This window comes from Eptatretus burgeri, chromosome 1 (assembly GCF_056783735.1).
Source record: "Eptatretus burgeri isolate ZD-2024b chromosome 1, Ebu_testis_v1, whole genome shotgun sequence".
NCBI classification, from domain to species: Eukaryota; Metazoa; Chordata; class Myxini; order Myxiniformes; family Myxinidae; genus Eptatretus; species Eptatretus burgeri.
The window spans coordinates 44,137,064-44,157,063 of NC_140961.1; the positions used below are offsets into that span (position 1 = coordinate 44,137,064).

A 20,000-nucleotide genomic window follows, 5' to 3' on the forward strand; every position below is an offset into this window, starting at 1 on the left:
TACTTGAGCTTTTCTACAAAAACGACATGTTGTATCATCCCACCACATTCTCCCTTTTATCCTCATTCCACTATTCCAGATTGGGCAACTTGTATTCTCTGGTGTGAAACGGCTCAACCGTGTACAGTCGATTGTATTTGAAAAGGCGTACAATACCAATGAGAACCTGCTGGTGTGTGCACCCACTGGTGCTGGTAAAACGAACGTGGCAGCACTAGCTGTGCTGCATGAGGTCCGTCAGCATGTGGGACCGGGTGGTGTGGTTGAAAAGGACAACTTCAAGGTAAAAAACACAACTGAGAAATGCTTTGTTTATGTTTGTTTCACTTGTTCGAAAATTCGGGTCCCTTTTGCCCCAAAATGCGGTGGCCGAACATTCGGGGCCCCTTCGCTCTGAAACACAGCCGCCTGATGTTCGGGCCCTCTTCACTGCAAAATGTAGCAACTTTATGTTCAGGACCCTTTCGCCTTGAAACACAGCCCTGTGCTGTTGCCATCATAACATTGCTATCCCCTTTTATTTAACCTTCATTTAGGTGGTGTACGTGGCTCCGATGAAGGCATTGGCAGCAGAGATGACTGCATTGTTCTCAAAACGCTTGCAACCCCTTGGCTTGTCTGTTCGTGAACTCACTGGGGACATGCAGCTGAGCAAGGCTGAGATTTCCCGCACACAGGCAGGAGCTACTATTATCCACCCCCCCCCCAAACCCTTTCCCCTCTGCTACCCCACTCAACCCTACACAATTATTTATATTTCATTTTCATGTCGATTTTGTCGATCATTTTCTTTTCCTTCAGTCTCAATCTTTCCTCACCTCACCCAATTATTTATCCTTTTATTGATTTATTGTGTGCATGACCTGAATGGAGCATTGTTTGCACAGATGCTAGTGACCACTCCTGAAAAGTGGGATGTTGTTACAAGGAAGAGTGTGGGGGATATTGGCCTAAGCCAGCTCGTCCGTCTCCTCATTTTGGACGAGGTCCACCTTCTGCATGATGAAAGGGGACCTGTCCTGGAAAGCCTTGTTTCCAGAACTCTGCGACAGGTGTTGCTGATGACCATGATAACGTGGATTGCTCTTTGCTAAGCTTTGTGTCCCCAATTCTAACATTCAACATAAGTGGTGCTTGTGGCTAATTATTTAATTTTTTCCTGGTACTATGTATGCAAAGTAAATTACCATAATTACCCTTGCCGAAAGAGTCAGAGAGGGTATTGCATTTGGGTCCGTTTGTTTGTCTGTTTGTCTGCACAGAACTTTCATGCTTTTCTCCATAACCACTTGTCGGATTGAGACAAAATTTTCACCATTGGTGCAACTACTCATGTAGAATGTGTTAGTGATAATTATGATGTCATAGGTCACGTGGTGTGGCAGCCACATTGAAAAAATGGAAAAAAAAATTGGACCTCTGTATCTCTGAAACCCCACCAAGGAATAAATTCAAACTTGGCACACAAGAAGTACTCCTCATGGGAAATGACTGTGATGTTTTTTTATGACGTCATGGGTGCCCTCATTATGATGTCATAATTGCATATGTAGAACACCACATCTGATCAGTATGAAAATTTTGGGGGTCATCTAGGGATAAAATAGTCCACAGAAAATATTTCATGACTTCATCGGTCATGTGATTCGGCAGCCGTATTGTTAAAAATAAAATATAACCTTCAAAAATCTTCTTCTCTGAAGAAGCTGAACAGATCGAGGCGAAACTTTATATGTATGACCGCCTGTCCATGAGGAACAAAAGGTTCACAAATATGATGTCATTGGTCACATGGTTTGGCAGCCATATTGCATTTACCCTAAAACTTATAAAAAATAATCTTCTCCAGAATGGCTGGACAAATCCAGGGGAAATTTCACACAAGTGTTCCCCAAGCCATGGGTGTACGTGGCACATAGCAAGTACTCCTCATGGGGAATGTTATTTTTATGACATCATAGGTGCCTTCGTTATGACATCATAATTGCATATGTAGAATGCTACATCCGATCAGTATAAAAAATTTTGTGGGTAATCTAGGGATAAAATGGTCCACAAAATTTTTTGATGACGTCATTGGTCACGTGTTTTTTTTTGTTTTTTTTTATAAAACCTTCAAATAATCTTAATCTCTGAAATGGCTGAAGAGATCCAGGTGCACTTTACACATATGACCGCCCATCCGTGAGGAACAAAAGGTTCACACATATGATGTCCTAGGTCACATAGTTTGGCAGCCATATTGGATTTACCCTAAAACTTACAAAAAATCTTCTCCAGAATGACAGCACAAATTGAGGGGAAACTTCACACAAATGTTCCAGAAGTCTAGGGTGTACAATTTTAAGGAATAATTGATAGGTCACATGATTTGGCAGTCAGGACTCACCGACTCCATGAACAAATTCCAAATTCCTCTCTAACCTACAGGGGGGCACTGCATCAGCAGTACAGCTGTGCCCTCCGGATAATGATGGTACCCACAGCCATACGGTGCATGCAAAAAAAATATATAACCATATAATGCATCATAAAGTAAGACGTTTGTAATTCTGTGCCATATTTTAGAGTTCCGAAGGTAGAAGTGGGTAAAAGGGTTGTTTTGTGTGTGTAATGCATTCAATTCATTATCAGGAATGCAATAGCACAATATTAGGCCATAATGAATCTTGTAGAACAAAGTGTTTAATAATTAATGATGACAATAAATTATTTAACTTTTGAATTGATCATTATCAGCCTAATGTAATTTTTTTCTCTATTCTACAGGTTGAAAGTACCCAAAGCATGATAAGAATCATTGGACTTTCCGCCACCCTTCCAAATTACTTGGATGTTGCCGCTTTCCTGCACGTTAACCCCGCAATCGGCCTCTTTTACTTTGATGGGCGTTTCAGGCCTGTTCCTCTGAAGCAAACCTTCATCGGGGTCAAAGGGAATGGGAAGGTCAGCATGGTATCGGGTTTTGCGATTTTTCTTTGCTGAGGGTGAGAATGAGTGTTTTATGGTGTGGCAGGCAAGACTGAGGAAAACATACGAACAAGAACATGTTGGGGAAAGTGATAATTTCTATGAAGTTCGCTTTTTTTCCATCCCCTCAGATGCAACAGCTGGTTGCAATGGAAGAGGTGTGCTATGACAAGGTTCTTGAGCAGTTGAGAAACAACCAGCAGGTAAGTCTCCCACCATCTGTCCTTGCATGGCTGACATCTACAGTATAACAACAAATAAATAATATCTAAAGAATGTGTGTGGCAACAAACTTTTGTCTTTGCACAGACCTGTGCCACTACCAAAGGAAAATAAAAAGCGTGAGATACTTGGAGGTCCACACAGTTGGACAACTGACTTGCTGGGCACCCCAGCTAAAAATGGTTATCCTGGTGTTTCACAGGCAGACATTTGAGGCAATTGAGCGATAACTGGACCCTATATCAGCAATGGTGTTGCAAGTGCTGTTGCTAATGTCCTCGTTTCTTAAACTTTCTAAATTTGACAGCATACATGTTGGAAGGTCGACGCTCTGTCAGGAATCAAATCTGTTGCATTCAAATATCCATTTTCCACATGCCGAAGGAAAATTAGAACGTCTAAGTAACCTGATCCTGATCAGGTGACCTAACTTGTATGAGATAAAACTGAATTTTTAAAATACCAGTCTCTGGCATAGGTAGAGCATCTGCTCTTATGCTGGGAGGTCGGTGGTTCGAAACCTGGCTGAGTCATACCAACAACTTTGTGGAGGATCTGTGCTGCTTCCTTGCTTGATGCTGAGCATTTGGAAGATAGAGTATGAACAAACCCTTTAGGTTTGCATCCAATGGGGATTAGGGACTTCCTCCCAAATTGGCCTACTGAGTGCGAAGAGAAAAGTTATGTCATCATAAAAGTTTGTCGCTGGTACCGAGAGTGCACTGAGAAGTGATGTCACTTCTCTTGAGCTCAGTGGCTGTGTTGGTCTGAAGTCAAGTCCGGTGTTGTCTCGTGTATTTGTCAGCATGAGTATGTATCATTTGCTGTTCATAGCCTCGTTGTTGACTGTTGAACATTAACGTGGCATTGCAGCCATGTCCGAGAAGTTGCACACAGACTATCAGAATTGTCCACCATACTGCTTCAGGCAGAAATGTCACATGCACTAAATAAGCCACAAACGACAACCATCTTCATGATATTGGGGGAGCTTTGTCTTGTCCACCTGAAAGTTCATGAGGAGAATATTCATCTCGCTTTCGTTTGTGATCATCCCAAACAATACTCTTTGCACTTCATGCTAAGGTGCGGATTGTGCTTTGTGCATTGTGGCTAAGTATCAGGATGGTGGTTAAATTATGTCTAAAACATTTCTCCAACTCTGACGAAAGAGCCATCAACCAATTTCATTTGTACTGGCTGACTGGGTGAGATTAATACATTTTTCACTCTTGATCGAAGAAATATGGTCTGTTGATTTTGGAGAAGTATGGTACATACTCACTCAGCGAAAATTCCCTGTGCAATTAAAATAGGTCTTGCCTTCTATGTCAATGAATGTTGTAGTTTGTGCAAAAGAAAAATAAAACTATCTCGATGACAATTGTTGCCTGCAGGTGATGGTCTTCGTTCACGCGAGGAATGCCACTGTTCGCACAGCTATGGCTTTGCTTGAAATGGCAAAGAATCGTGGTGAAGAACATTTCTTCCTGCCTAAGCAGTCTGCGTCATTTGGAGATGCACAAAAACAGGTGAACAAATTGGGGAACAGGTGTCGGTGTTGGAGGGGGGAAAGGGAGCCAGTGACTGGGATTTATAGGCAAGGGCCTGCAGCGACTTGGGTGTGTGGCCAAGGGACAAAACGTGTGGTGAGGGGGGTGGGATAGGGGTTCCTAATGTTTTGGCATCAAAATTACAACCTGAGAAGTTTGTTTTGAATACCTACCTTGGCGTAATTTTAAGTGGAACTTCTACTTAAACTAACCATGTACTGTGCGGGTTACTATGCAGATGCAACGGACTCGGAATAAGCAGCTTCACGAGCTGTTCCCAAATGGACTTGCCATACACCATGCAGGCATGCTGCGCAATGACCGCTCACTTGTTGAGAACTTATTCCTGAAGAGCTTTGTGCGTGTGCTCGTATGCACAGCCACCCTCGCCTGGGGAGTCAACTTACCTGCGCATGCAGTCATCATAAAGGTTTGCTTTTTGTTCACCATTATGGTTTTTGATTTTGTTTATAAGAGTGGGCTGTTCACCCCCTTATTCATTTATTTTTTTCCCCTATTTTATTTTGTTTTTGTTTCAGGGGTATATACCTCTCACAGTTCAATGAACTAAGTCTTTCAGTTTGTTTCTTGACAGGGCACGCAGATCTACGATGCAAAACGTGGTGCATTTGTGGACCTGAGTATCCTTGATGTTCAACAAATATTTGGACGTGCTGGGCGACCCCAATTTGATGTCTTTGGTCATGGTGTTATTCTCACGAACCATGACAAACTTGCACACTACTTGTCGCTCCTCACTCAGCGCAACCCCATTGAAAGCCAGTTTTTGAGCAGCCTACCAGACAACCTCAATGCAGAGGTGGTTTTCCATTCACTTTTTAAATGGTTTTTTTCCCTTTAGTTTGTCTCCTTTGCATCAGATCTGCTACATCATGGAACCATGTCTTGCTTCTCTGTATGTTTATTGCTCTGGCCCCTTAGATCGCACTGGGAACTGTGACTTCTGTGGATGAAGCGGTGAAGTGGTTGAGTTACACATATCTTTATGTTCGCATGCGAAAGAACCCACTTGCCTATGGCATCATTCACACTGCAACTCAGGTATGTCTTTATATAGGGTGGAGGGGAGTGATCATTTAACGCATTGAAATGCTTTGGATTCTGAAGTGTTTCTTATCGATTATGAAACCTAACCTGTACACCCCAATCATCACTGGTCCTCACCTCATCCTCTTCAAAGTCGGATCCCGAGCTCCTGAAACATCGAGAAGAATTGGTGAAGGATGCTGGGCGGAAGCTGGACAAAGCTCGTCTTGTTCGATTTGATGAGCGCACAAAGTACTTCTCCTCCACAGACCTTGGACGCATCTCAAGTCATTTCTACATCAAACACTCCACCATGGAGGTATGTGGAAGAGTTTAAAGTGCTATCAATATATTGTATATTATACAGGGGGCTGCAAAAGTATGTATACAGTAATGAAAAACAAAACGTGCGCACAAAACGTATTTTATTGATTATACAATAAAAGATGTATTATAGAAAAAATTACGAAAATAAAAATATTAAAAATGGTAATAATGATTTTAATGAATTAAATGAATCCTCACACCACTATTATAATACTGGTATAATCCTTACTGTATACCTACTTTTGCAGCCCCCTGTATATTATATATACATAAATATATATATATATATATATATATATATATATATATATATATTTATTTTGTTACGGCTGTGGAAATTTGCAATACACCATAAAGGGTCCTCAGGTGAGATATATCGATAAGTTCATGTGTAGTTAGCCCACACCTGTTGTTTAGAGGGAATATGTGTGATTCATCCAGGCTGCGACGCTTTGAGTTTGCCATTTTTCTTTCTCTATTGTTATTTTGGACCATTAAGCTGCCAACAACTCAAACACCACCTTCGCCTCTTTACCTCCACAACTCCATCCCGCAAACATCGCTTCACCGCCATTCCCAAACGACACCCGCCAACCACCAAACCACCACAGCAAAGCCCCCACCACCTTCGCCTTTCTCCTTCCACAACCATCAACCCCACCACCAGTCAACACAGAACGTCGTACTGTCCGAAGCCGTTCGGTGATTGCTGCCGAACGCAGCAAGCCGCGAGTGCAATGGATGCCTTTACGGGAGAGAAATTCGGATCAGGGGAGGTTCACGCCCCTTTTCCTCTGTCCAATGGGCGAGCGTCGGGCGGTGTGGCCCCGCCTCCAAGTGCGATGAATGTGGATTCCTTACGGGAGAGAAATTCGGATCAGGGGAGGTTCACACCCCTTTTCCTCCGTCCAATGGGCGAGCGTCGGGCGGTGTGGCCCCGCCTCCAAGCGCAATGAATGTGGATTCCTTACGAGAGAGAAATTCGGATCAGGGGAGGTTCACGCCCCTTTTCCTCCGTCCAATGGGCGAGCATCGGGCGGTGTGGCCCCGCCTCCAAGCGTGATGGATGTGAATTCCTCTCAGGAAGAAATTCGGATCAAAAGAGGCTCACGCCCCTTTTTGCCACACCAATGGCTGAACAGAGGGTGGCGTGGCCCCGCCTCCAATCACTTTTTGATCCTAAAATCTGCATACAGGCTCCTCCCCCGGTCTATAAAAGACGCGAGTCTGTGTGGAACTGGTTGTTGTAGTGTGGGGGTCGCTTTTCCCGTGGTTGGTGTCGTCTCGTCGCTGGGCTCGTCTCGTCATTGGTGTCTCGTCGTTGGGCTCGTCTCGTCGTTGGTGTCGTCTCGTCGCTGGACTCGAGCCACCTTCGCTTTCACAAGCGACCAAGCCAGCCAGCCATTCCCCTCGCTCGACCCTGAGCATCAACAATTCCCCCCCCCCCCATCCGCGCTGAGATAGTGCCGGTGGCCCCGTTCATTCCCCACCCTAACCGTGGTGCCGACCAAACCGTGCTTGCGCAGAGCAGGCCGGAGAGGGCTCACCGACCACGCCAGGTGCACGGAGTCGGGGCGCAGCTGCGCTGATATTGCGGCTTGCCCGCCATCGCGTCACGAGGATGCGGGTAAGACCTTTTTGGTCTCGTGGACCTGGCCGCTCCTCCAGGTTCCGCGCACATTTGGTCCATGGACCCCGTCTACCTTCTTGCCTATGGGGAGGTCTTTCCTGTTTATTTTGAATGAATGATGTGGCGCCGAGTCCCGACAAGTATAATTGTTTAAGTGTTGTAAATAATTATAGTCGGTAGTAGTGCTTTTGCTTTTGTTGCATTTTGCTTTTGCTGCACATTGCATTACTGCCTTACGTGCGTGTGTTGTGTTTGTGAAATAAAGTGCTTGCTTGTTGAACTGTTTCCCATTTCGTTGCGTCCTTTCCTTTGTTTGAAAGTTCCATCTTGCATCACGTAAGAGATTTGTAGTGGGTTGAAACACCCGATAAGTAATCTGAACCGTCGAGGTCGACGATAACTCCGCTCGGTTATCCCTGCAGCACGGAACGAGCCGCTTAAGCAGTTCGTGTCCGAAGTCGACCTGTGGCGAGGTGCGATCGCTCGGTTGACCACTCGCGCAGGTACTGAGATAGGTCGAATTTGGCGAGCAACCCTATCCTGCGCGGGTGGGCAATTGGCACGATTGTGGTGAGGTTAAACCCCCACCCGTGACTGGCTCCTGGCGGTAGTTCCAGGAGGGTCACGACAATTGTCCGTTCCGGTGGGCGACGCGTCGCGATTTGAGTTACGTGGCCGATCGCACGCCGGACGGGTGAAATTTGTAACAATATATATATATATATATATATATATATATATATATATATATATATATATATATATATATATATATATATATATATGTATATGTATATTGTTGTGAATCTGGAAGCCATGAGCACACAACATACAGGTCCTATAGATCAGTTATGTCGGTAAGTACGTCTTGCCAGTTGGGTTCCCGTCCCTGGTCTAATGGGCAATTAAATGTTCCTGCGCTGTGGAGTTATCTTGCTAGTTAGGGTTTTTCTTTTATTTTTACACACCAACATAAACGCCGACCACACCGCATCACCCTCACCTTCACTTCGCTTCCTTCACCTCGATCTGGCCAACGTCATGGTGGGCGGAGTTCAAGGAGGAGCCGCGCGGCAGCCCTCGACCAATCAGCGTGCAACAAGTCATGTGACCGTCGCCCGGCCAATCGGATCCCGTGACAGGAGGAAAGGGCTCCGCGTGACGTCACCACGCCCCCGGGCCAATCAAGGAGCTTGCCGCCCATTTTGGCCAGTGAGAGAGACGAAGAGCGATTTTGCGTGCCAAAACCAGCCAGTGAGAGCGGGCGGGTCGCGAGGAGCCCCCCCCCTCTGAAGAGGGGGGGGGTATAATTATAGGCGCGGTCTGCGCGTTCGTTGTTCTGGTTCTGGCAAGAAGTACGCGCGTGTTGTTCTGGTCCTGGCAAGAAGTGCGCACACGGGTTCTGAGAGTTCTGGCAAGAAGTGGACATCTGCGTGCAAGGGAGTTATGAAAGCGTCCGCGCACGGAGTGGTCGGTGCCACGGAGGGTCTTCTCCCACCAGCTCTCTCCATGCCGACTTCGTTCACCCGGAGCCCGGTCGTGAGGGCGTCTGGACCGTCCGGATCATGCTGGGGGTCCAGTCCTGCCCCGATGACCTGGTCCTTGAAGACCGCACGAGGCGGACAGGTCCGAGATAGGCCTCAATAAAGACCATTTGGTCTGATTCTTTGGGTGTGTGCGTATGTGTGTTCGTGGCACAAGTCAGATAAGTAGTAAATTGTATAAGTGCCGTGCTGTATATACGTGCCTTTAATAATCGGTTTAACTCTGCTCTTGCGTGCTTCCCTCGTTCCCTAATTATTATTGTGAATAAATGCCCCAATTGTAAAATGTTTCAGCTCGTTCGTGTCTTTTCCTCCATTGACTTAGCGTGCTGCATGTTGGAAAATTAGCCAGGCTGTTGCCGTTGTTACGGGATATTTGGGACCGACTGATCTCTGCGATAAACCGCTCGGATCGCACACGGTTCGAGTATGCTAAGCGGCTCGTTCCGTATGGGTGCCGTCGAGGGTGTGGAGACTCGGTAAATTGCCACGTGGTCTCTTGGTATTTTTGAAAATTGGCGAATAACCCTGTACCACGTGGTAGAGATATTGACCCTTCACGGTCCGATAAGGGACCCATACGTTTTCGGAGTTTTCCGAAAAGATACGATCTAAATTCCGGGTGATCGGTCGAGCCAACTCTGCAGCTCCATCTAGCGGTCGTGCTCGCGGCCGACGCCCGGCCCCGCAACAATATGTGTATGAATGTATATGTGTATATATGTGTATATATTTGTATGTATGTATGTATGTATATGTATATGTACATATTAAACATCAGATAAACCTCCTGACTGTTATGGTGAGTATCGCCACAGATTATGTCTCACACGCTAAAACCGCATAATCCACAAAGAACAACCATCTGTCTGCTTCCCAGACGATTGTTCCCGCTAATGCGAACCATTCAACCAGAAGGCACATGATGTGATTGGCAGGTAAATCGAAACATGTGAAGTGTGACGAGCACTCCCCCGATCTCCATTCGACATCGTCTTACATTAAAGCGTCATCTCCAATCCGGAGGCCTCAGCCTGGTGACTGTCAAACAGACAAAGATTTCATGATCAACATCAGTTAAACATCAAATGGAACTGCCTATCCATATGTAACCCGATACCAGTTGTGTTGGTGGTCCTGGTGAAAGAGGCATGTTTGTTGTTGGACAACCAATAGTCAGGGACTGCTTAATGAAGAAGACCTCTCTACTTCAAACTTCCCCAGTCTTTGGCTTACAACCCCATTGGACAGCCACGAATGGCCATCCCCCTCTCCTGGAATTTTTCTTGAACCCTTTTCTTCGACTTGATTTCTGGGGAAATCCAGTCAGAGTGGACAGCTTCCCCTGGGCTGTAGGTTTCCAGTGAGGATGCTTTGGGCTACTGATGACATGATGATGATGGTGGTCAAGCTAGGAATTGTACTGGGGGATGGGTTGGGGAAATAATACCATTGGAACCGCTGGATTAAACTTCAAATCCTGCTTCTTTGTCTGGCTTTTGGAAGGAGACTTGCTTTTCAAACAACCGTTTTATGAATAAATGGACACATATTTGTTCCCAGTCAATCAATTTTAGTTTTCCAACCAAGGAAATCGATTATTTATTTGTCTCGACCCTAAGGGGTTGCGAGGCTATTGTAACGCCCATGTGTCAAACATAGGGGGGACTCCCCATGCAGAATATTGTATTGATAACTCTGATGTCATAGGTCACATTGTGTGGCAGCCATATTGGATTAGAGGAAAAATTTGGACATCTCCAAAACCACTCAACAAAATAAATTGAAACTTGGCATATGTCATCAACTCCCCATTGGGTATATTGGGTGATGATGACATCATCAGTGAAATAGTACTGTATTCCAGTCATAATTGGTTGAATCGAATCCTTATCCGAAAAACCTGAAACTTCATTTATCTGATCTTTGACCCGATGTGAGTGAAGAATTAACTTTATGACGTCATTGGTCATGGTCTGGCTGCCATATTTGATTGAAAATAAAAATGTAAAAAATCTTCTCGAACTACTAAACAGATTGATGCAAAACTTCATACATATGATCGATTAGCCATTGGGAATATAGTTTGAAAATTGCAACATCACAGGTCACATGGTATGGCAGCCATGTTGGATTAAAGCTTAACCTTTAAAAAATATCTTCTCTCAAACTTCTGAACCAATGGATCCAAAATGTTAAGTACATAATTGACTACCCATTGGAATACAAAGGTGATAACTAAAATATCATTGGTCATTTTGGTTTGGCAGCCATTATGGATTGAACTAAAACCTTTAAAAAAAAAAAAAACTTTCTGAAACCGCTGAACAGATCGAAGCAAAACTTTAAATCATGATGTGTCCGATTTAGGCAGATGTATATCAAAGGTAGGCGGCTTGTTACCTTTGCAACGGTACCATTTGTATTATTCTACAACAGCAGGAACCATCTATAATAATAAATGTATGTGTCAGAAACGGTTAGTGTGTGTATGTGACTCCTCCATAACTCCAAAACCATGAAACCTATCAGCCTGAAACTTTGCATGCATACTAAGGGAACTCCAAGGGAATGCATGAGTGAAAATTGGGTGTTTGGGTTAATTCAAACACCGCTTTTGAAGATAATTAACAGCCTTTAATTATATGCTTTATCAGGTTGGACACCTCACTCTCCCTCGCTGGGGTCTTAATTCGCCATTTTGTTCCTCCTGCTCAACAATGCCTTGAGTTGGAACAGAAGCGCTCAAAATGTTTTTCTTTCACTTTCCTCACTCGTATCATTGAATGCCTCATCTACATACCTACGAATCGCTACACACAACGCTTTTGTAAGTGCTATAGTTTTCAAATTAGGAGCTTGGAGCGATTTCATGCATTATATGATCTGATTTTCCACGATCTACTCTCACGGACTAATTAAAGTATATAATCGAAATATAATTTCAGTTTGGAGGATCAGATCATGTGGATTAAATGTCAAAATCTGGAGTGAAATCTGAAATGTTAAAAAACCGGCGATGTTTTGTTTTTTGCGGGCATGTACCATTACCAATCAGCTTGCTATTGCTTACCAAGCCAGCCGTTCCTTATCAACCATTTCATTGGAGTGCTTGCTTAGGACTTGTCGAGCACCCTACAGTTGATAGTGGTATCATACACGCAATTCATGTCCCAATCGGGAGGTACAGTCGGCAGTTGCTGCTCGGTAGAGGTACTTTGACAGCATACACGGGCGTTGTACAAATGGGTAGATTTAGGTTTGTAAAGGGACTCTCTGCAGGTATGTGACGTGCCTATTTGCTTAGTTTACATGTGTGCAGTGCGCGGCATTCCCAGACTGAACTCTCACTCGTGCCCATGCTGTGTGGCGGAGGTTACCCCGCCGTCTCGTGAAACATGTGCTCCGGCATGCGGATAGCGGACATTCTGCGGCTCTGAAGCCACGCAGTACATGCCGTACAGTGCAGTTGTGGGAAAAGTTGAGTGTGCCATTGAGAATCCGTGCACGTGTGCGAGTGAAAGAATGGGTATATCGCTAGTGCGCGTGCACGGTTAGCATGGACCTCGAGGGGGTTGGAAGAATGCGTATGTGGGGGTTGGGGAGGCATGATTAAGGACTGACAGTTTAGTTTTGAATTTCAAACGGCTTCCCCAGAGTGTCGCATGTACAAATCCAATTTGGGGTGAGCCAACTGGAGGAGGGCAAAGGGCGCTGCATTTTCAAACTCGAAGAGGCACGAAGACAACACACATGGACGTGGTTCCAGATGGGTAGATTTGGATTTGTACAGGAAGTCTCCACATTGGAGGGTGGTGGCGGGGGGGGGGGTGTTTCAACCATTTTGTTGGAGCTTGGAGTACTTGCTTGAGTGCTTAACCCACTTGGCGAGCGCTCTTCAAGCTTTGATCACTGCAAGCTTCCATGGCGGTACTATGGCTCAGTTCTCCGTGGGGACATCTTCGGAGTTAGAAAGGCACAATAACTTTTTTGGGGGCAGAATTTCAAACCGGCACTCTTGTAAACCATTCATTATATACGGACAATCTGATATTGCCACCCAATAACTGTTGTATAAAAGTACAATTGGTAAATAAATTATTCCTTAAAAATTTAAGGTGGTGCCCGAGCAACCCCCATGTCTATGTTAGTCTAAAAACTCTTAAAAGTAAAAGTTATTACCTCTACCACCGAAGGTGAAGGAGGTTATGTTTCACCCCTTTCTGTTTGTTATTTGCAAAATCGAAGATTTTTCAATTATATTGGTTCGTCGATTTTGTTATTCTATCTCTGTCTGTCTGTCTGTCTGCCTGCATGTTTGTCGCCTACAGGTCACAATGTTAAACTGATCTTCACAAAACTTCACCACATGGTAGAGTTTGTCATAAGGAAGAAGCCTATTGTTTTTGAGGTCAAAAGGTCGACATAGGCCAAAGGTCAACAACTAAAGTGGGATTTCTAAAATCCTCAATTTTCATCAGATTGACTTGAAATTAGAAGAGGATTTATATTTCATGTCAATGAATTCAACCATCCAATTATTTTTGAGGTCACCAGAGACCAAAAGGTCAACATAGGCCCAAGGTCAACCACTAAGGTGGTGTTTCTAAAATTGACAAATTTCATCTGATTGACTTGAAATTTGAAGTTGCATGTTGGGTCATTGAATTCAACCAGCAATTATATTTGAGGTCAAATTTGTTTTATGGATTTTGCAAGTATCGTGCTCTGCTCGACGTCTTCTTCTTGTTTGTTTGTCTGTTTGTCTTTCTATGCAGGATATCTCAAAAAGTTGTAGACGGTTCCAGATGAAATTTTGTGGACAGGTTGGGTGTGTGACAAGGACGAAATGTTTAGATTTTGGTGAAGATCTGGATCCGGATTCAGATCCGGCTCCGAGAATTTTTAAAGTGATTCACCATTGAGAGATGGGGGCCAAAAACGATATGTAGCACGATATCTCCAAAAGTTGTGGACCGATTCAGATGAAACTTGATGGACATGGTGGGTGTGTGAGAAGAAAGAATTGATTCGATTTTGGTGAAGATCCGAATCCGGATCTGGATACGAGAAGTATTTCTTTTTTAAGTGATTCTTGGAACCATCTCTCATTGAGAGAGAGGGCCAAAAACGATATATAGTACGATATATCAAAAATTTGTTGGGCCCGATATGTTCTCGTGGATCAGGCATTGCGTGGCAGAGGTATGCACTCAACTGAATGCCCTTCTCGTCAATCATAAAATCATGTGCTTGATTGTTAAAATGAAAACCAAGCTTTAAATAACATTGAATAAAGCAAAGTTTCATCATAGCCACCTTTTGATGTGATTTGAAACAGTGGGGGAAGGAAACCTGCAAGCAAGATGATCACCAAGATCAATATGATCAGCAAAGTGATGATTTGAAGCTTGTTGCCGGCTTTTATCAAAGCAACCTTTCACGTGCGCCTTATTGCCTGCTTTTATTATAGCCACCTTTCATTCTTGGTGAAGCATGTTTTGTTTTGTTTTTTTTTGGTAAGGAAAAAAAAGAGATACTTCGACGAGAATGCCTCGTTGTTGTGGTGGTGTTTTAATTAAATAAGAATCGAGCAAAAACAAGGGAAGACTGCAATTGTTCCAAAATTGAAAGATACGAGTTCAAAATCTATCTGCATCGAGCCTTCAATTTACCGTGGTTGGAGGCAACCACTTCAGCATTGATGTGTTGCAAAGAAATCCCATTGAGAATACCCTACGATGCTTTCGCAAGATTGAAAAATAATCGTGTTTGGAGAGTCATTTCTCCCATTTGTTCCTCGGTGATACCGAGAGACACGCTACAGATTAGGAACTATATCCCAAAGTGAGACTCTTGTATTGTACTTGGATTTTCAAACGATGAGCTTTATTGAAAATAGGAACACGCATCCTGAAGCTAACCTGGATCAGGAACAACAGTCACTCAAACCCCCTTAGACCCTATTTTTTTGTTTGTTTTAACGCCATGAACAAGCTTTAGTACATCACAAGTGATGATGGTTGTGGTTAAGTTTCATCGAAATTGTGTGTGTAGCTTCGGAGAAGAAAGCCAATATATATCTTGGGGTGGAGGGTCAAAAAATAAACCGCCATGGACTCCTTTAATGAGCGCAAATTTTGATTCGGTCAATATACCTTTGCTGGGCATCATATATGAAGCTTATGTCCAAGTTTCGTCAAAATTGTGTGTTTGGTTCAAGCGGTAATGACTGAAGTGTTTACGGACCGACTGACTGACTCACTCACTCACTCACTCACTCACCTATGGACAATGTTCGATTGCATAAGCTCACCAGACTAAAGTCCAGGTGAGCTAAAAATGCTAACAGTTTTATCCGCTTTTGTGGTGAATCTATATTGTAGTATAGCTTCACCTGAAAATTCACACCTGAGAAAAGGGTAAGAGAAACATGATTCGCACCTTCAGCAATCTGACTTGTACATACAGTACATGGTCACCAGCCCCATCTTCAACACTACTCTGTAGATAGTCCCAATAAATAACCATCTATGTCCACCAATAAGTGACTCATGCCCTGAGTACCTCTCCACATTCCTGGAGGTAATCTGGCAAAAGAGGTTATCTTGTACAACCACTCTACAGGACTTAATGTTAATATTATTTTCTCTTTGCCCAACTTGACAAGTACGAAGAAGATCCACTTGCTCAAACACGATTTTCACTTGCTCGAACTGTGTTTTTCCTCACGTAAAAAGGTGTTTTATAGAGTTAATCTATGCACGAAGTCTTATAGAGTTCTAAATATTTCATACCAGCTTTTGTATTGAATCAAACAAAACCAAAACCAACCCATAATCGAAAAGAAAATGTCTCAGGATTTTTGGGTACTGCCACTGCTGCAAAAACGAACCTGTTTCCAACCTTATACGGTACTCTGGGCACCTAAACATGGAAAGCCGAAGCAGAGCAGACCAACTCTGAAGTACATCAACATGTTGAAGAATAATACATGCCTGGAGACAGAGGAACTGCACACAGCAATGCTTGATTGAGAGGACTGGAAGCAGAGGATCCATGTATGTCATCTCAGTTTGGCCTGAGCCGACTCATGAAGAAGAAGAAGAAGAAGAAGAAGAAGAAGAAGAAGAAGAAACCAAACATTTTCCCAATAAAACTCAATTTTAAAAATACCTGATTATTTGCGATTTAGTAAGCATGTTGACGCACAGCCCTTCTAGACTTGGGAACTAGAAATGGAGTTTCTAGTGCAACAGAATTTACAATAGTAGTGGTTCCACTCAATGTAAAACTAGGAAGCTAATGGACTAGATTTTGCAGCCGCAGGCCGACTTGTGAAGCCCTGCAGGTAGAGGTGCAGCCAGCGCACCTCAATGGAGAATCACTGACTGGTTAACCTCAACCTTAATCTGAGGACATCCCTCCCTCATTATCCTTTTTACCCTCTCCGAGTCCATCCCTTCTTTTGCAGGTTACTGTGTGTCCTTCCACCCACCTTCTGTCTAATTTTTCCATGACTCATTCTTCCCATGTCTTTCATCCCATTACTTGTGTTTGAGTCCAGCTTGTTCACTCCCTGTGGCTACCTCCTCCCATTATTCATTATTGTCCTCCCCAATTCACCCTCCAGGTGCCCCTCTGTTTTCTCTTTGAGTGAATGCTGCAATAGCATTTCCCCACTTTCCACTGTTTAAGCTCTTCCATGAGCCATGGCTTTGTATATAACAACAAAATGTGAGCATTATAAAATGACTTTAAAATTACCTATTGTCAATAACACACTTTTTCTTTTTTGACTTATTTGGAAAAGCTGCAAGTTATAACTTCATGTTTGTTTGAATAGACTGACCTTATGTTTCTTTGGATAAAGTTGCATCTTCCATTAAATGTTTTGTTAACCACAATAACATATTATTGCGGTTCTGGAAACTGCATGCTTCCAAGGCAATGGCATCCAACATAGTGATCCCCAGACTTATTTCATTAATATACGTGCAGTTAGACCTTTCCCTCATGTCTAATGGGTAAACGGGACGAAGTGCGTTGTGTGGGTCTCATAGTTAGGTCTGATTATATCTCTTTCTTCCTTTCCGCCGCCATGGTACGTATGAATGTCCTCACAGAGGCCAAAAGAGGCATCAACCACACGATGGAAAAACCCTCCGCTGCAAGAATACAGTGTCTAGGGGGATAGTAGGACGATACATTAAATCCCAACGCTGTACAGGACGCACGCGGCGCACTCTTCTCAACCCAAATCTGTATCTAATAATTATATCCAATCCATTCCTTCAATTCGTGACGCAGATCGGGGTCGGCACCGCGCTCAGTTAGCCGCCTGTGAGGATCACCACTGATAAATAACTGCATGCACGATAGCGGACACGCGCGCAGCCCTGTGATAATTACCATCGCACTGTACGGGGCACGCATAGCGCACCTCTTCATTTGGGTCTGCACGCTGATTACAATGGCATCTTACCATCGACCTTCACTCGCCACCTCGGCCACCAATATCTTCCCGCACCTCCGCCTCGATGCAGCCGCCACCAAGCAAAGGCGCAGATGCACGGCCCAAATCGCTCGGGACATGGAACGGGCGCATTGACCGGTGCGGCCCTCGGCCTCGCCGAGAGCAAGACCCGGGAGTTTGGTGCGGGGCGGTTCATGTCGCGGTGTTCGGAGCAAGACGATTCCATAGCTCGGCGATATCTCACCGGATGCACCAATGAGACTGCTTCCGGCCTTGGGTGCAGGGCCAGGGCCCAATCGGAATGCACGATTCGGGAAACGACGCATCACTTCGGGGCGTTGCCCCGCCCTGCACTGCCAGACCTATAAAAGACAGATCGCGAAGCTGTCCGTCTTCGTCCTCTTCCTCTTCCTCTTTGGCTGGCCTTGGATCGCTCTCTGCATGCAGAGATGCGAAGCGATGACGTGTCTGCCACTCCGCCCACTCACTCCCAATCTCCGCCTTCTTATCTCTGGAATCCCTGCATTCGCCGTCTGTATCCGCCTACTCCATCTGCCTGTCTCTGGACCTTTGACTTTGTGTGCTGTCTCCACCTAACATCTTCCCTCACGCCTGACGGCTTCGCCCATTCTCTGGACCGGTGTATGCGCTGCGCCAGCACCGTAACCAAGCAGGAGATGACTCGCCAACTCTCAATGAGGGATCGCTCAGCGGAGCGTCCCCCCAAAACGTACTGGGTAGCGCGGTTGGTCAACTGTGCAAGGTATTACGAGACCATTGGTCTCATCTCCTCTCCTTTCTTCTAATTAACTCCTCTTTATCAGGGTGTGTGTATGTGTGTGCGTGTGTGCATGCGTAATGGTGCCAGTCCTAGCCTTAAGTTAAGATTGTAGAAGATATATCGGTATAAGTCTGCTCTGTCTCTGCTTTGGTAAGTTGCTTGTTTTGTTGTCGCACCGCACATTTCTTTCTGTCCCTGCTTACACACAACAATAAACTGCATTCACTGTGCCACATGCTTTTCCTCACCTGCCTGTTAATAAATGATTATGTGGAAATGTTCCCAGCTCGTTTTTGTCTTTTCTTTCATTCATCCAGCATGGTCCGTATCCTAGCCTAGTCGGGACTTTATTCCCAATGATCCGTTCTTCTAGCCGGTACGTCCTTGGCAGTGTCGCTCGGCTGCATCTGACCCGGTAAGGTGACCCGGTTCAGACGAGGTGTACCAAGGGCGTGTCCCCCGGTAATTAGATCATGTGAATAATTAGGTAACCAGTTTAGACGGAGGACCCAAGGTCACGTGGTTGAGTTATTAGCGTCGATCGTTAACAGTCGATCAGCAATCCGCGCGTCATGGAGTTATCCGGCCTGCGATTCCGGAGAGTCTGGAGGGAACCCGAGATAGCTCCCCCCCCCCTCATGGTCTTCTCACCCCGACCCCGGGTCCGCAACAATATTTACTTATTTATTTATTTATTTATTTATTTTTGCTGTTGATGGTGCCTGTCACAGAAATTGGTTTCATTGCAGTGGATACGTTTTAACTGAGCATCCGAGTCCAACTCACCATCTTGTAACCCACAGATCTTCAACGAGCATTTCTTCCCCCACATGAACATCTCAGAAATCTTGACAATGGTGTCCAAAGCCGAGGAGTTTGACCAAATAAAGGTAGGGATTGTGATGCAACATCCATGCTGCTAAATGTCATCATAATTCTGGGGGGAATTTTCCTGTCCGTAATTCTCGGAGGGAATTTTCCTGTCCGTAATTCTCGGAGGGAATTTTCTCGTCCATAATTCTGGGGGGAATTTTCTCGTCCATAATTCTGGGGGACATTTTCCCGTCCATAATTCTGGGGGGAATTTCCACATCCGTAATTCTGGGGGGAATTAACCCATCCTTGCAGAGAGGTTCTTAGCTAGTTGCCATAATTCCTTTGTTATTTGGATGGAAAAACTTAATTGAGTGTTTTGATGCCCCAGCATGTTTGTGTTCACTTACGCAGCAGTTTTTGTTTTTTGCATAAAATTATTGATAAAACTCCATATATGGAAGCACTATGGGGGAGGAAAAAAATAATTGTATGATGAAACATGCTAACTTCTTGTCTGAAGGTGTGCAAGACAATGAAGCGCATTTCATTTTGCCAGGTCCGAGAGGAGGAGTTGCCAGAGTTGGATGATCTGCTCTGTGAATGTCAGTTGCCGATAGGCGGCGGTGTAGAGAAT

General features: G+C 44.6%; 1 protein-coding gene across 1 annotated transcript in view; it reads left to right on the top strand.

Moving 5' to 3' along the window:
- ASCC3 (activating signal cointegrator 1 complex subunit 3) overlaps positions 1 to 20,000 on the top strand; it is a 148,303-nt gene that overhangs the window by 25,977 nt on the left and 102,326 nt on the right. The window contains exons 9-20 of the mRNA XM_085851423.1: positions 80 to 283; positions 537 to 677; positions 888 to 1,052; positions 2,770 to 2,946; positions 3,102 to 3,173; positions 4,590 to 4,724; positions 4,984 to 5,175; positions 5,341 to 5,565; positions 5,688 to 5,807; positions 5,947 to 6,111; positions 19,354 to 19,440; positions 19,923 to 20,000. The exon at positions 19,923 to 20,000 is cut by the window's right edge and continues 96 nt beyond it. Coding sequence (XP_085707549.1) covers positions 80 to 283; positions 537 to 677; positions 888 to 1,052; positions 2,770 to 2,946; positions 3,102 to 3,173; positions 4,590 to 4,724; positions 4,984 to 5,175; positions 5,341 to 5,565; positions 5,688 to 5,807; positions 5,947 to 6,111; positions 19,354 to 19,440; positions 19,923 to 20,000 — 1,761 coding nt within the window. The remainder of the gene's footprint in view (positions 1 to 79; positions 284 to 536; positions 678 to 887; positions 1,053 to 2,769; positions 2,947 to 3,101; positions 3,174 to 4,589; positions 4,725 to 4,983; positions 5,176 to 5,340; positions 5,566 to 5,687; positions 5,808 to 5,946; positions 6,112 to 19,353; positions 19,441 to 19,922) is intronic.